Here is a 14,735-nt window from a genome sequence, read left to right as displayed (position 1 = left end):
TCTGCTGTGACTGATCGAGTGTGCACACTCCAGGGTCTCAGAGCTGCTGTGCCCAGCAGCAGTGCTTTGCCCTTGTTCTCTTTGGTGTTTGGGCATTATGACCTGGTGGGCACCAACACCGCTGGCAATTGTTCTATAAAATTAATACTTCTGTGCAGTCTGAAGGGGCATTTTGGGTATTGTTTTTAGACCAGGAAGGTCATCTTTTTGCATTGTGTTCTCACTGTAGGGTAATCATGCTGTATTATCACACTATCCTAGGTTTGCCCAAAGGACCAGCCAAAACCTCGCCTCAAGTCATACATACGAGAGTGTAAGTAATGAAGGCCTTCCCGGGCAGTGCACCCAGGGAGCAGATTATCATGCTAAAAAGGAGCTCCCAGTCCTTAATTCACACGTTCTGCTCAAAATTTCTTCATAAGGTGTTAATGAAGCCCCTGTTAGGGCTTTTCCTTGTTGCCTTTTTAATCTTTTAAGATAAGTATAGTCTCACTTCCATTAGAAAGATAGTAAAAAGGATCAGAATTCCCTTGGAACTGTTTCTATTTGCAGTCTTTGCTCTCTTTCCTCCCATCCTCTGATGGACTTCAGACAAGTTCTCACCTCAGCCACCTCACGGGCTGAGCTCTTGTCAAGGTCACGAGACCTCTAGATGACTGACTAGTCCTGCAGCACTCATCCTACCTGATCAGCAGCAGCTGAGAGTCAGTCACCTCCTCCTGTCTGCACGCGTGGCTTTCAGACACCGCTCCCTTCAGGTTCTCCTGCTGCTCTCTCTCTTCTGCATCCCTTTGCTGACCTCTTCTCCTCTACTGGCCTCTCAGTCTTGGAGACCCCGGGAGTCAGGCCTCAGATTTCTCTGCCCACATTCATTCCTCTCTGGTCTTTTGGTCTCGTTCTCATGAAATACCATTCAGACTCTGAGCACTTACAAGTTGTTTCCAGTCCATACCCCTTCCCTATGTGCAGAACTCACACTTCCACTTTCCACTTCACATCTCCTCTTGCTTGCTTTCAGCCTCAGCTCCCGATTTGCTCCTCCTGCCGTCTTCCCCATTCTGTAAGTGACCACTGTTTCAGTTGCTCAGGTCAAAAACCTTGGGAAACTGTACTTGACCTCTACCGTTTTACCTTTACCTTCAAAATGTATCTGTTATCCAGCCACTTCTTCCCACCTCCCCTTCTACGTCCCAGTGCAGGCTACATCAGATGGGTATTGCAGTGGCCTCCGGCAGAGTTGCCCTGTTCCAGCCCCCACCTCCCTCTCCACCCCCACCTCATCATACAATCTGTTCTCCAAACAGAAACCAGAACAATCTTTTTTAAAAATAAAGTTTATGTTATTCATTTGCTCTAAAGCCACCTGTGGTTTTCTGACTCCACTTTACTCGATAAAAGCCTGAGAAGCTGCTCTGACCTCTCTCATTGCCTCTCCAGCTGTACGTCTGGCCCCCTGCCTTGGCTTACTCTGCTTCACCTGCACTAGCTCTGCCTGCTTCAGAGCGTATGACCCGTGTCCCCTCAGATAATTGCAGGACCCACAGCAGTCAGGGCTCTGCTCCGTGTCCCCAGTGGTGAGGCATTCTCTTGACCAGTTCTGACCGATACGCCTTTTTGTACTTAATGGTTTTGCCTCTTTGAGGCCAAGGTTTTATATTTGGTGTGGGACAGGAGACTCTGGATTAAGCCATACATTCCTGGTTTTTTAAGCAATATATTTTATTTAAGTTTACATTTTATATGGGAATTAAGGTGCAGGGGGCATGAAACCAGACAGAAAAGCAGTAGGTTTTGTAAGGAGATATTACCTTAAAAACTAAAATAATAGTTAATCATTAGTAATTCTTACCTGATTAAGAATATATGGTTCTTGGGATAGTGCCACTTGGAAGGCTAGGAATCAAAATCATAAAAGCTTAGAATGTTTATTTGAACGTGTACTCTGCTCTTTTCAGTTTCTGGAACATTCAAATTCAGTATTACTGCAGCCAGTTAGCCTACAGACCGTTCCAGCAACACCATCAAACCAGAGACTGCCACCTCTGCCCAGCAATCATCCAGGTACTTAAGACCTTATTATTTGTACCAAATAAGGAAATTTATGAGAATAGATGGGTCTGCTAGAGATATATTGGTAACTAAAAACAGATATGCAGAGAGAAATTACAGTGCATTTGCATTTTTAAGCTCCCATGAGGTAAATTTAAGGCAGATTTCATTATGACTGACTGTTGTTGTTGTTTTGTCACTAAGTCACATCTGACTCTGCAACCCACGGACTGTAGCCCGTCGGGTTCCTCTGTCCGTGGGATTTCCCAGGCAAGAATATTGGAGTGGGTTGCCATGCTCTTCTCCAGGGAATCTTTCCGATCCAGGCACATCTCCTGCATTGGCAAGTGGATTCTTTACCGCTGAGCCACAAGGGAAGCTCCATGACTGACATTAGGAGATTGTAAAAATGCTTGTGTTGCACTGAATATTGTATTTTGAGTGCTGAGGTAAATGAACCTTTAGTCGAAGTTTGGACATCTATAGACTTGTTGTATTTGGCAGTTGCATTGGGACAGCAGTGTGCTTGTTTCTGGTTGTCAGGTGTTCCTTAGGATCCTCTGTTTGAAGTAAAGTCAGAGAGAATTAATTGTGTGTATCTTTTTATTGCCTACAGCGATGACAAAGAATGATCTCCAGCCACCCAATTACTGTGAAGTAATGGAGTTTGATCCCTTAGCTCCTGCTGTCACCACAGAGTAAGTCATTTACAAAATGATTATTTTTTTGTCTTGGTTCCCTTTGGTAGCAGGGCTCACAGGGTTTGGTTATACATTTAACTTTGTTTAGGCCTTAGCAGAAATCAATGACCTTATATAAAAGTGATTTATGAGATTTTGTGGTGGTTGTTGCTCTTAATGTTTGTCTTGTCATTCTTGACCTTGTGACTTAAAAATAACAACAGTGGGGTTGCACACTAAGAAATAAGCAGAACCATCAGTGCATTAGTGTATTCCTTATAGATGCCTTGGAAAAAAGTCAGATTCTCTCCAGCTCGAGAAGGGCGCTATTCACCGATTGATGACTTAAGTACCACATTGATAGGATATTTTAGTTGTTCTTTGACTAATGCCAGAAAAAAAACTTACATAAGAACTTGTTTTTAATCTTCACTACCTATGACAACAGTGTGCTTATTAATGTAAAAATTATTTTAACTTGGAATCCTTAAAACAATATTATTTTGTGATTTCATATTGGTCAAGTATATATAAATATTTATGGGATGGTAGCCTCATTAGTAGAGTAGGAAACGGCAACCCACTCCAGTAGCCTTGCCTGGAGAATTCCATGGACAGAGGTGCCTGGGGAGCTACAGTCCGTGGGGTCGCAGAGTCAGACACAAGTGAGCATGCACACACAGGCTCATTAGTTTTAATATATTTTGACTAACTGAAAGTTACCTCCAAAATTGTTTAAAATGATTAAAGCATTTTTATAGAAGTCATTGTTTACAAACTAGCAGCCTACAGGCTGTATCTTGCCTGCAACTGTATTTTGTTTGACCTATGTGAATTTTAAATAGGCATGTAAATATTAATTGCCAAGTTAAAAGGTGGGATATTTCAATAACTATCTGAACCTCTGGATGCTTTTTGATATGACAACAATGCCGGGCCTGCATTTTTACATGCTAGCAATAGCTTGGGGCTGTGCTGACTGTCTCAGTTCACCAGGCCCCCCACATACTTTCATGTCATCTGCCTGACATGTGTAGGCATTTGAGGTTTTGACCCCGACCCCTTGGTTCACACCCTCAGTGTAGTGGTGTTTTGGAATGATTTATAAGTGAATGAAGCAGGTCTGCAAAACCTGTCTCATCTTAAAGAGGCAGTCACTATGCAGTCCCAGGCTTATTACGATAAGCTTGCTGCTGCTGCTGCTAAGTCGCTTCAGTCGTGTCTGACTCTGTGCGACCCCATAGACGGCAGCCCACCAGGCTCCGCCGTCCCTGGGATTCTCCAGGCAAGAACACTGGAGGGGGTTGCCATTTCCTTCTCCAATGCATGAAAGGGAAAAGTGAAAGTGAAGTTGCTCAGTCGTGTCTGACTCTTCGTGACCCCATGGACCGCAGCCCACCAGGCTCCTCCGTCCATGGGATTTTCCAGGCAAGAGTACTGGAGTGGGGTGCCATTGCCTTCTCCATACAATAAGCTTAGGAGTTCATTAAATATTTTTTCCTAACAGGATTGTGAAACTTCTCTAGGTCATTCTGCTTGATAAAGTATCACTGAATATGTTAGTGGTTTAAGGAATTAGAAACTGGTTAAACTAGGTATGCTGTCTCAAAAACGCATTTTTTTTTTTAACAGTTTCTCCAAGCAAATAGGAAGCAGAAAAGTATATTATTATAATCTCGTTAATTATGAGATCGTTGTAAGTAGATGTGGTGGGGCAGGAGATATTAAAGGTAAGAAATAGCAAGAAGCTGGAGAGGTGAAGTTTTGGAACTCCCTACCACTATAGCTCTTGACGCTTTCAAACTGTAGTGCTGCAGAAGACTTTTGAGAGTCCTTTGGACTGCAAAGAGATCAAACCAGTCAATTCTAAAGGAAATCAACCCTGAATATTCATTGGAAGAACTGATGCTGAAGCTGAATCTCCAAAACTTTGGCCACCTGATGGGAAGAGCCGACTCACTGGAAAAGACCCTGATGCTGGGAAAGATTGAAGGCAAGAGGAGAAGAGGGCGGCAGAAGATGAGATGGTTACACAGCATCACCAACTCAATGGATATGAACTTGAGCAAACTGTGGGAGATAGTGGAGGACAGGGAAGCCTGGCGTGCTGCAGTCCGTAGGGTCACAAAGGGTCGGACACAACTTAAGGCCTGCAGAACCACCACCACTATAGTTCTTCCTCTCTGGGTGGTAGGGTGTTTCAGTCTCTCTAAACGTCCCATGAGATCCAGGGAACTTCTCCCTAAGGAAAAGCATAAAATCTTACATAAAAGTCCTGGGATTATCACATCACTGGTTATCCATGAACCCCAGGTTAAGAATTTCTACTCCAGCAGAACATAGAGTATAATACTTATGAATATACATATACATACACGATTCACTCATTTGACAAATGACTGAAAATTAACTATGATACCAAGGAAAATGACTGGTGCTTAATTTATCATATTGAACCTAATGGAGGGCAAATCTAATAAGGAGGCAGAAATTAAATCAGCAGGCAAACATATATTTGCAGTTTGTGTTAACAGTATGAAAGATATTGACTTGACAATATATAACAGAAAGAACTGATTTAATTGGGGGTTAGAGAAAGCCTGAGAAGTGACATTCACATTAAGACCTGCAGTTTTTAGTGTAGTGACAAGTTTGGGAATCAGTGTTGCAGGCCCAGGGGGAGAGAAATGGAAAAGTCAAGAGCAAAGAGAACAACATGGAACCTATTACCAGATGTGGAAATCGCAGTTGGGAAACAAAAAGGAGAGAGTGCACAGTGTGATGAACATCGCTGTAGAAAGACAAGGACTCAACACTAGATGATGGACTAAGTAACAGATCATCATGAGTGATTCAGTAGAAGTTGACAGGGACAGAGGCAAATCTCAGTGCATTAAAAAGGGATGAAGTAGACAGTGCACAGGCAAGTTACAAAGAAACTTTAACACGAAGGGTTTGGGGAAAGTGGTCTGCAGCTAGAGTATCAGTGAGGCAATTAAGTTGACATGGGATAAAGGACTGTATTATTTTATAAAATGAGAAATGCTGGAACATCTGTGAATCCTGAGGGGTAAGATTCAGTAGAGAATGAGAGGTTGAAGATTCAGGAAGGGAGACTGAGCGAAGTGTTTAAGAAGCCAGGGGTCAATAGATAGGATCATAGAAGTAGATGATGGTGCAGATGAAAACACTTGAAGATTTGGTGACGGGAACACCAGGTTTCCACATAAAGACCTTTAATTTATTAAGATAAGAGGTTTTCCGACTGAGAGGAGGGGCGTCAGGGCATTGAGCAGAGTGAAGGAGGTTGAAATACTTCTTTGGAAAATGAAAGACAAAACAGAGAAACATTAAAATTTCTGGACCATGCTGGCACTTCTTGAAGTTAGCGATTATGTCTTCAAAGTGCTTTGATTTTTATGAGATTTTTTTTCTTAGTCATGTGTTGCTATACGTGTGTGTATTAATGCTATATTTGTAGGTATAGATATATTCTATCTATAGACATATGTAAGACAAATGAAGACTACCACAGAAAAATGACTATATACAAAGTACAAAGATGACAGTGGTTAAATAAGCTAGAATATTAATTTCTAATGTTTTGAAGCCAGAGAAAGCTGAACAATTTTTGTTTTTTTTAAAGCATAAAGCAATCTGTCCAAATTTAAGCCATATTTCTCATTAAATTATAAGATGGTTATATAAGATATATATTTGTAAGATGCATGGGAACAGCGGCATTAGGATCTAAAATAGTTTTCATAATGTAAGCTTCAGGGCAGAGATCTTTGTTTTTATTTATTGATATAGCCTCAACACCTAAAATGGCACCAGATTTTTGCTTTAAGATGATGGCAGTTAAAAGCCAAAATAGTACATTGAAATTATCTATAACCATGATATTTATCAATTTACTGTGATGGCTTATTTGTTTCAGAGCTATTTATGAAGACATTGATGTTCATCACCACAGAGGAGCTCAGTCACAGTGATTGTTGGGTAAAGACTTCAACTCACACACCTTACATTCCACATGATTTTAGTGTGAATGTCACTTTCTGCATTTATTACTTATATTTTGTAAGGGCCATCTCAATCTGACACTTTCATGAGTGAAGTATTACACAAGTTCCTATGTCATTCAAATTGTAATGATCAATGAGATAGATTCTTTGTGACCATGTTAGCTAAAAATTATAAATCTTGAGAATGCAGAAATTGGTTTATGGTATAAAAATATTAATGCTAACAAAAACAGCTGATCAGTAAAAAATTCTTAGCACTAGAATCAGATTTGTCTTCTATATGCAGTTAATACTTGCTGACTAGAATTAATTTATTGTTACTCTAGGTTGGTCTGGATTCTATTGCTTTACTAATCATTCCATTTATTTACTAATAAATGCACACAGCCACCAGTAACCTATTAACCATATTTATTCCCTTCATACTTCCCTCGTGGAAGTAGTACATTCCCACCTTTCCTCTACTTGACTGTGGCTGTCTAGTTATCAAGGACTGGGGAAAGAGAGGAAAGGATGGAGATAATTGACTCTTCTTTTTATTCCAGGTGGAAATGGATGACCAGTTCACTAGCAGCATTATGGGTGCCAATTTTCCAAAAGGTGGACCCTGTCCAGCTTTGAGACCCAGAAGTTAAGACCTTCCAAAACATCAAAACCACAGTGGAACATTTTTCCTCTGCATTAATGAGGTTTAAACAGAAGAGTCACAGTTTCAAAGTAACATATATGGTTCCTGACAGCAGCTTAAGCTTTATCTCAGAAGACCTTGGTTATAACATATATTCCTTTGAAACTTAGGCAGAACAAAAATCATGGTACTGAAGCCATCCAGGTTAAGTGTAGCACCTTATGTTTTCACAGGCCTTCCTACATTTAGAAATCATCACAAGAGATGGCATAAGAGTAGATGAAGATTGTTTCAGTACAAAATAACTGTTAGTAAGTGAAAGCATGACATGGAAAAACTGTATTATTCAGGAAGAATACTTGAGTGCCTTTATGTAACTAAAGTTGAATCTAAAAGTCAATTTGCACTTCTTTATAAATAACACTCTTATTTAGAATTATAAGTTGTGAAAGCTTTGATGATTGTAGTTCAACTGTATTTCAGGTACCCTCAAGAGGTCACTGGATTCTACGTTGGTTGCCTTTAAATACAATTCTTTATAACACTAAATGGTCTTTTTTGTCTTTTTGGAAGAAAGTCTATTGGAAAACATTCAGGATAACTTGTACTTTCCTTTGTCGTAAATTATAATGACAAATGAATTACTATTAAAACAGTTCAAGAACTTTTTTTTTTTCCAGAAGAACTTCTGATGTTAGTAAATCTTCACAGTCCCACTTACAATTTAAAATCTGGGGATTTGGAATATCACAAGAAATGCTGGAAGCCTACTAGATATACTTAATGAATTTTATTTAAATTTCATGGTACCAGAATTTCAAAGTACTTATTTAGTACTCTGAATGTAAAATAGCCCTAGATTTTAAAGGGAAAATACAGTCAGATTTGAAATCAAAATGTAGTCTTTGGGTAAGCTGCTAGGGCTCAGTGATTACTCTTTCATTTTGAGCTTTTAAAATAGTGACTGTTCGTAATGAAAATAACCAACTATTTGAGAAATAATAATAAAAGTGCATTGCTACAAGTACGAAGTGCTGATAACCTAAAAGGGGAGCTGTACCATCAAGTTTCTGGCAACATACATGGTTTTGAACTGTCATACATTCTAAGTAGGATAAATGAGTTGGGAAGAAAAGAACCATCAGTACATAACATTTAAAACAGAAGGCTTCATATTATTTTAAATACTTCTCTGAGAAGACAAGGTACATGATTTTTTAAAAATCACAAATTTGAAGCAGGACTTAGTTGGTGATTTGAATTATAGCCTGGGAGTGGCAACTTATGTCCCTCCTTTGCTTCAAAAAAAGTGTAAGAAAGAGTGATGAGATCAACATTCACCATTCTTGGATCTTCAGCAAATTCAGGATCAATGTAGAAAAATACTGGCATATCTACTTCCTCTTGTGGATTAAGCCTTTGTTCTTCAAAGCAGAAGCACTAGAAGTTATAGAAAAGTCTTCATTAATTAGTATTTGTATTCTGCTACCTAGAATAGAAACTAATGCTTCATTTATTGGCTTTAATAAGCATACTGTTAATTATAATCTTTAAATTCTATGATAGGATAACAGCATCTTTCATCTCAGGTTGAGTTTTGCTTTTAAAGATCGAGAATCAGCAAATTCTTCTCATCTTAAGAAAACTGATATCCATATAGTTTGGCTCTCAACCTCTGCATAATTATTATAAGCAATGAAAAAATAGTTTGAAGTTTAAAATGAACTTTCAAAAATTTGTATCTTCTAAAAAAACACTGCAATAAATTTAGTACCAAACAATTTCATGTACTTTTATCACATTCTGTAACATTTGCATTTAGTTATACCTGTATTTTATTGAAGTACTGTCCAGCTTCAAATGGTACAACATTGTACGTAGAAATTCCGATTACTGGTTTGTCAGTAGGATTCTTAGCTTTATAAAATGCCAGTGCTGTCTCTCCTGGCACTACCTATTTTAAGGAAAATACACATTATCAACACTTTAAATCTTACAAATCTGCATTCCATACTAAATTAGTCATTATTTTCATTTCAGACCATAATACTTAATCTAATTTTAAGAGTCAGCAAAATAAATTGTGAATGCTACCCAAGAACATTTGATCTTCAAATGTTACTTGCATGTCAGTGGAAAACCATTGCTCTATTACACATACTTATTATGGATTGTTCTCTTGTATGTCTGAAGTCTTCAAGTGATAATCTGCAGATGAAGTTATTTAAAATGTGTCCAAGAACAGCCGAGTCTAACTTCTTAACACTTATCCCTGAATATTATATAGACTAAAGATTCTTTTTAGAAAAAAGGCTTCCCTGGTGACTCAGACGGTAAAGAATTTGCCTGCAATGCAGGAGACCTGGATTCGATCCCTGGGTTGGAAAGATCCCCTGGAGAAGGAAATGGCTACCCACTCTAGTATTCTTGCTTGGAGAATTCCATGGACAGAGGAGCCTGGCGGGTTACATACAGTCCATGGGGTCACAAAGAGTTGAACATGACTGAGCAACTTTCACTTCACTTTTTAGAGAACGTTACCAACCTTAAACTTAGTTTACAACCAGAGTAAATTATATGTATAACCAAAGTAAAACTGACTAAATAGAAATTTTATTTAGCCAAAAACCACTAATACTTTTCTTTTTAGAGAAAATAATGGATAAAATAAATCACAAGCTTTAAAGTATTTGGACACTGACTAGTGTCCAAAGGATGCTCTGTCACATGTACCGGATCAGCCACTAATACCTTGTATATTACCATGTGATTGAGATTGATACTCAGAACCACAATCTATAACACCCTCAATCACTGAAGAGATTCAGTCAGGATTACTAACCTGGGAAAGCACTAACATTCATAGAGCTTTCCAATAAGAGTTAACAATTAAGCTTTTCTGGCTATTCCTCAGTTCATGAGGTAATTTCAGTTAAATCCTCTAGGCAAGATGTTAGGCAACTTTTAAGGTGCCTAGTCTTTCTGAGCTAGAATAATGTTTTAGCATTACTTCAAAAATCCTTAAATTTATTTTAAGGCACAGGGATTTTTGATGTAAATCAGTAAACTACTTTCCAGTATAACCAATGTTTTTCAACATTTTCCTATATCATCTCTACCTGGGGTAAATAAGTTTAAGTGTTAGTCACTCAGTTGTGTCTGACTCTTTGAAGTCCCAATGACTGTAGCCCACCAGGCTCCTCTGTTCATGCAATTCTCAGGCAAGAATACTGGAGTGGGTAGCCATTCTCTTCTGGGGATCTTCCCGACCCGGGGATCAAGCCCGGGTCTCCTGCATTGCAGACATATTTTTTACCGTCTGACACACCAGGGCAGCTGTTCCTACTCTCAAGATGAGTGACCAGAGAACTTTTTAGTGAACTCTTAATATGATTGTAATAAAAATATGACATTTTCCATTGCTCCCAAGTGACTTTTATTATGACATCATGTAACTTAAAAGAATATTTTGTTACATTAGGTGTAGTGCACTGTCAAAAAGTAGTCTGTAGGAATAAAAGAATTACAGTAATAGAATCTGTCAGTATTTTGAAATTAAGTTTAGATGACTGTTCCTAAATTGTGAAACAGTAAGTGATGAAAGAATCAATCTTTAAATTGGAAAAAGCAATCTTGTAAACATTGCTTTAAGCACTTACATATATTTCTGTTTGCTGAGGTCTAAAGTTCCACTGGAGACTTGCATGCACATCTGCATTAAAGGTAATTTTAATGATGCGATCCTTAACAGGTACCATGTTTTCAATCTGGTCTGATGCATGACCTGCTACTGCTGATCCTCCAAGTCCAGTAGTCTAGGAAAAGATAACAAGGCATAATATGCTAAACAAAAGTACAGTAGTTTTAGGTGCTGATGACCTATTTACTGGATGAAATGAAATTTTAAAAACAATAATCCAGTAACAGTAAGGTTTACATACTATCACTGACCATTTCCTATGAATGTGCTAATGATCTGACCACTTCTTGGGTGTCAAGGGTCTATATATGTTAAAGTCATATTTTTCTGTAATCACCTGGTTGTAAAAATGATCAAAAATGAAGCATTTGAAAGAGAATGGACTCTCCACTGAAAACAGAGCTCTGAATTTTTAGCTGAACTTTTCATTAAACATCTTTCTCCTTATTGCTAATATTTCATAACTATTATGAATAGAAATAAAATATACCCACAATGCTGTCATTTCAATAAAACTATTTAATTCCATTTTCCACATTCTTATCTGGTCCTTTTCTGTGTGATAACTTTTAGTGTACAGATTAGTTTATTCTTCACTTCTGTAGTCTGCTTTCCTCAAGCATCGTTAAGTATTTTGCCATATTGGTAAAATGTTTCTGTAAATGTTTTCTGTATTTTTTGGTACTGTACAGCTTTTACATAGGTATCATCAGTTAATCAGAGAACCTGATCTCTTTGGCCACTCAGTGGACTAATCATAAGACATCAGGATAATCTGTATCTGACACTTCTTGCCTATCTTCATTGCTGTTCCTTATTTCCTTATCAGATATGCTTAAAAAAAAATCCTTACTTTCAGGGTCATCATTCTGATGCTTGAGATTGTCAGAATTGTGGTCTCCGGATAATTAATCTGTTACTATACTGGGAAAAAAATACCAAATTTGAGGCTATGGAAGACTCCCAGCAAAATACAGTACTACTACCTTAGCTTGTTAAACAAGTTAACCAGCTTCACTAAACTGCCATGCATTATGAAACTACATTATAACCCTACAAGACACATCAGAGGGCAAGCCTATTCTTCTGTTCAAGAAGGCTGTTTTAAGATGTAACTTTTATTTCTGAAGAACCTGAGTCACTTGAATGTTTTCTTTCTGATAGTCTTTGAATATAGTCTTCAAATTAGTAAGTGTGATGATTTGCAAAATTAAACAAGAATACAAAAAGGCACTGAAAAGAAAATGTCCTGTGCTCCAGTCCAGTTCTGTCACTAAGTAGCTCCAAAAACTAAATTTTACTTTCTTTGGGCCACACTTTCTATACTTAGAAAATGAGCTCGGTGTATGAAGTGGTTTACATAATCCCTTATTTTTGGCTCTAAAGTTCTGTGATTCCAAAAATTAAAAGAGATGTTCTTTTGGAAATGTCACTACTGAACACCCAACTGTGACTGAAGTTTAGGATTGCAAACCACAATAGATTTTTACTTTCCTGCCCTGCACTTTCACCCATGTGAATGAAATGTCATTCATTTCAGTTTGGGGCAGGGTTTCTCAATCTTGGCACTAATGACATTTTGGATAGGATATTTTTTTGTTTTTTTGGTGGGGGTGGGGGATGGGTCTGTCCTCTGCAGTGCTGGATGTTTAGCAGCATCCTTTCACCTCTACCCACTAGGTATCAGTAGCACCCTCCCCCTTCAGCTCCCAGGTTGTGGCAACTAAAATGTCTTCAGATATTGTTAAATATTCCCTGGAAAATAAAATCAACCACCCACCTCCCCCTGTCCATGCCCCGTGGTTTGGGGAGATCTACACTAGATGTTTTGGATTCAGTTCTGTTTATGATTTTATCAACGGTAGTTTTGGGATTCATGCTTGGTCCATTAATGTTGATGAACATTAACTCACACTCTACACTCATCCTCCAGCAATCAAGCCACTGCCCCTTCCCATATAAATGCTGATATTAAGAGACTAAAAAGTCCTTTAGATTCCAGTTTCATCATTATTGAAAATAAAGGTAAACGTTAATAAGAACACAAGAAGTCAGGCAGTAGCAACAATGGCAGGAAAGAGCAGTTAACCAGTGATTCTCACTCTTCTGCACACTGGAAATCTCTAAAAAATTACTAATGCCTGCCTCCAAGACCTTCTGATTTAATTGGTTAGGGATGTGACCTGATCGTCGATTTTGAAAAGCTCTCCAGGTGATTCCTATGTACAACAGTTTGGGAACCCGCTATTACTCACTTAGTGAATGAACCCAAAGTATAGCTCTCATTTATGGCATGGTTTTAAAACAGAAATTCCTGGACACTACCCAGGTCTCCTAATCAGAATCTCTGGGGTAGGGTATCCCTGATATGTTTAAGAAGCTCCATAGATGATCCTAATGCCCCAAGCAGCAAATTACTGCTTAAGAACGTGGCAGAACATGTATATGTAACAGGTGAAGTAACCCTGTGCCTGCGATTCTCAAGCATTAGTCTGCATCAAAATCTGCTAGCGAACTTATTAAAATACACATTGCTGGGCCCTGCCCCCCAGAGTTCCTGATTAAACAGTTCTGGAGTTGGATCCAACTATCTGTACTCAAGTTCCCCTTTCGGCAGCAGATGCTGCTGCTCCTGGGAGAGTCTGCACGTTGAAAACCATTGCACTAGTTTCTGATCTAAAAGGGAGCCCGGAGGAACGACATTACAGTTACATATTAACAAAAGGGAAAAGCCTCGAAGTCCTAAATCATCTATACAAAGTTCTAAATCACAGTAGTTTGTACAAATAAAAAAGCTACTCCCAGTTTAAGCAGCAGCAGCAAGCAAACTCCCGTTTCCTGGGTTAACCTTTGCACAGAACCTGTATGTGTTTCACGGAAGGAATGTATGAATATAAACTACATTTTAAAAGCTGGCAGGCACGTGAGCAGCAGATTTCTGGATACACGAGCGTAGGCTGCAGACCTATCGGGTGGTAGCTCTGAGATCAGGGAATTTCACTCGGCAGTGGGGTACAGGCAAGAACACAAAAGCTCGAGTTGGAGCGGCAGGTCTGTCACTAGCTTTCTTGATGAACTTCAAGGCCCGTTTTCCTCTGGGAGGTAATTTCGGACAGTCCTCCCACCGGGCCCCGCGGAGCCTCGCGGTCTAGGGAGCCGCCCCGGCCCTCCGCCTCTCCAGAAGGGCCGCCCGGCGGGCCGCGCCAGCCCTACCTGGCAGTAGAGCCGGTAAAGGGGCACGGCGGCGTAGGACGCGCCCAGCATGCCCACCGCCGCCGCGGCCACGTAGGTGAGGACCGTCTTGTTCCGCCGCCGCCAGTCCTCCTCCTGCGAGCGCGTGTAGGGGTTCGTGCTCTTCGGCCGCCGAGGCGGCTGCTCCGCCGGGCTCGGGCGCCTCCATGTCCCGAGCCGCCTCAGCCCCTGCTCAGTACCCGCCAGGCCGCTTCTCCCTGGCCTGAGACACGGCTCTGCCCTCTCGGCAGCCCGAGCTGGGCGCCCAAGGTGGGTCCAAGGCCACCCGCAAAAAGCAACGAGCCTCCAAGCCGGACGCCAGAGCACTCCCATGACGCCCGGAAAGGACGCCCGCCTGTCAGGTGCGGGAGGCCAGGTCTCGCGAGGCCTCCTCGGTCTCGCGAGCTCTGGGTGGAGCC

At 40.0% G+C, this 14,735-nt stretch overlaps 2 protein-coding genes across 12 annotated transcripts in view; one reads left to right on the top strand and one right to left on the bottom strand.

Moving 5' to 3' along the window:
* Positions 1 to 7,934, top strand: part of TOM1L1 (target of myb1 like 1 membrane trafficking protein) — a 62,866-nt gene extending 54,932 nt beyond the window's left edge. For 5 of the 7 annotated variants that reach the window (XM_081581704.1, XM_081581698.1, XM_081581699.1 and 2 more), the window contains 5 exons: positions 262 to 313; positions 1,956 to 2,061; positions 2,666 to 2,747; positions 6,670 to 6,731; positions 7,303 to 7,934. In XM_081581704.1, the coding sequence (XP_081437830.1) occupies positions 262 to 313; positions 1,956 to 2,061; positions 2,666 to 2,747; positions 6,670 to 6,724 (295 nt within the window). In that variant the 3' untranslated portion in view covers positions 6,725 to 6,731; positions 7,303 to 7,934. Of the gene's footprint in view, positions 1 to 261; positions 314 to 1,955; positions 2,141 to 2,665; positions 2,748 to 6,669; positions 6,732 to 7,302 lie in introns of those variants that run through there. The other 2 variants (XR_014079966.1, XM_081581703.1) reach the window with 2 other exon arrangements.
* COX11 (cytochrome c oxidase copper chaperone COX11) lies at positions 1,699 to 14,682 on the bottom strand. Of its 5 annotated transcripts, none has more exons than XM_081581706.1 (5): positions 14,299 to 14,682; positions 11,045 to 11,200; positions 9,214 to 9,339; positions 8,727 to 8,825; positions 1,699 to 4,971 (listed from the first exon to the last, which is right to left on the bottom strand). In XM_081581706.1, exons 1-5 carry the CDS (start codon positions 14,647 to 14,649, stop codon positions 4,939 to 4,941), a joined length of 765 nt encoding a protein of 254 aa, XP_081437832.1. In that variant the 5' UTR covers positions 14,650 to 14,682; the 3' UTR covers positions 1,699 to 4,938. The 5 variants fall into 5 exon arrangements, with proteins under 5 accessions (XP_081437832.1, XP_081437833.1, XP_081437834.1 ...); XM_081581707.1 differs by having other exon boundaries at positions 1,699 to 2,609; XM_081581708.1 differs by lacking the exons at positions 1,699 to 4,971; positions 8,727 to 8,825 and adding an exon at positions 7,152 to 7,395.
* Positions 14,683 to 14,735: the final 53 nt, after the last annotated feature.

Source organism: Giraffa tippelskirchi, chromosome 3 (assembly GCF_054371585.1).
Source record: "Giraffa tippelskirchi isolate mGirTip1 chromosome 3, T2T-mGirTip1v1.2.pri, whole genome shotgun sequence".
NCBI lineage: Eukaryota > Metazoa > Chordata > Mammalia > Artiodactyla > Giraffidae > Giraffa > Giraffa tippelskirchi.
Note: the sequence above shows the minus strand (reverse complement) of the source record. Positions and strands in the feature narration are given on the sequence as shown.

Bases quoted from the DNA above. Each gene is read 5' to 3' on its own strand.
- COX11 (XM_081581705.1), bottom strand. From the start codon at position 14,649: ATGGGAGTGCTCTGGCGTCCGGCTTGGAGGCTCGTTGCTTTTTGCGGG. The intron at 11,201-14,298 runs GTAGGGCTGGCG...ATCTTTTCCTAG, and splicing joins TTTACCGGCTCTACTGCCAG to ACTACTGGACTTGGAGGATC. The intron at 9,340-11,044 runs GTAAGTGCTTAA...TCCTTAAAATAG, and splicing joins CTCAGCAAACAGAAATATAT to GTAGTGCCAGGAGAGACAGC.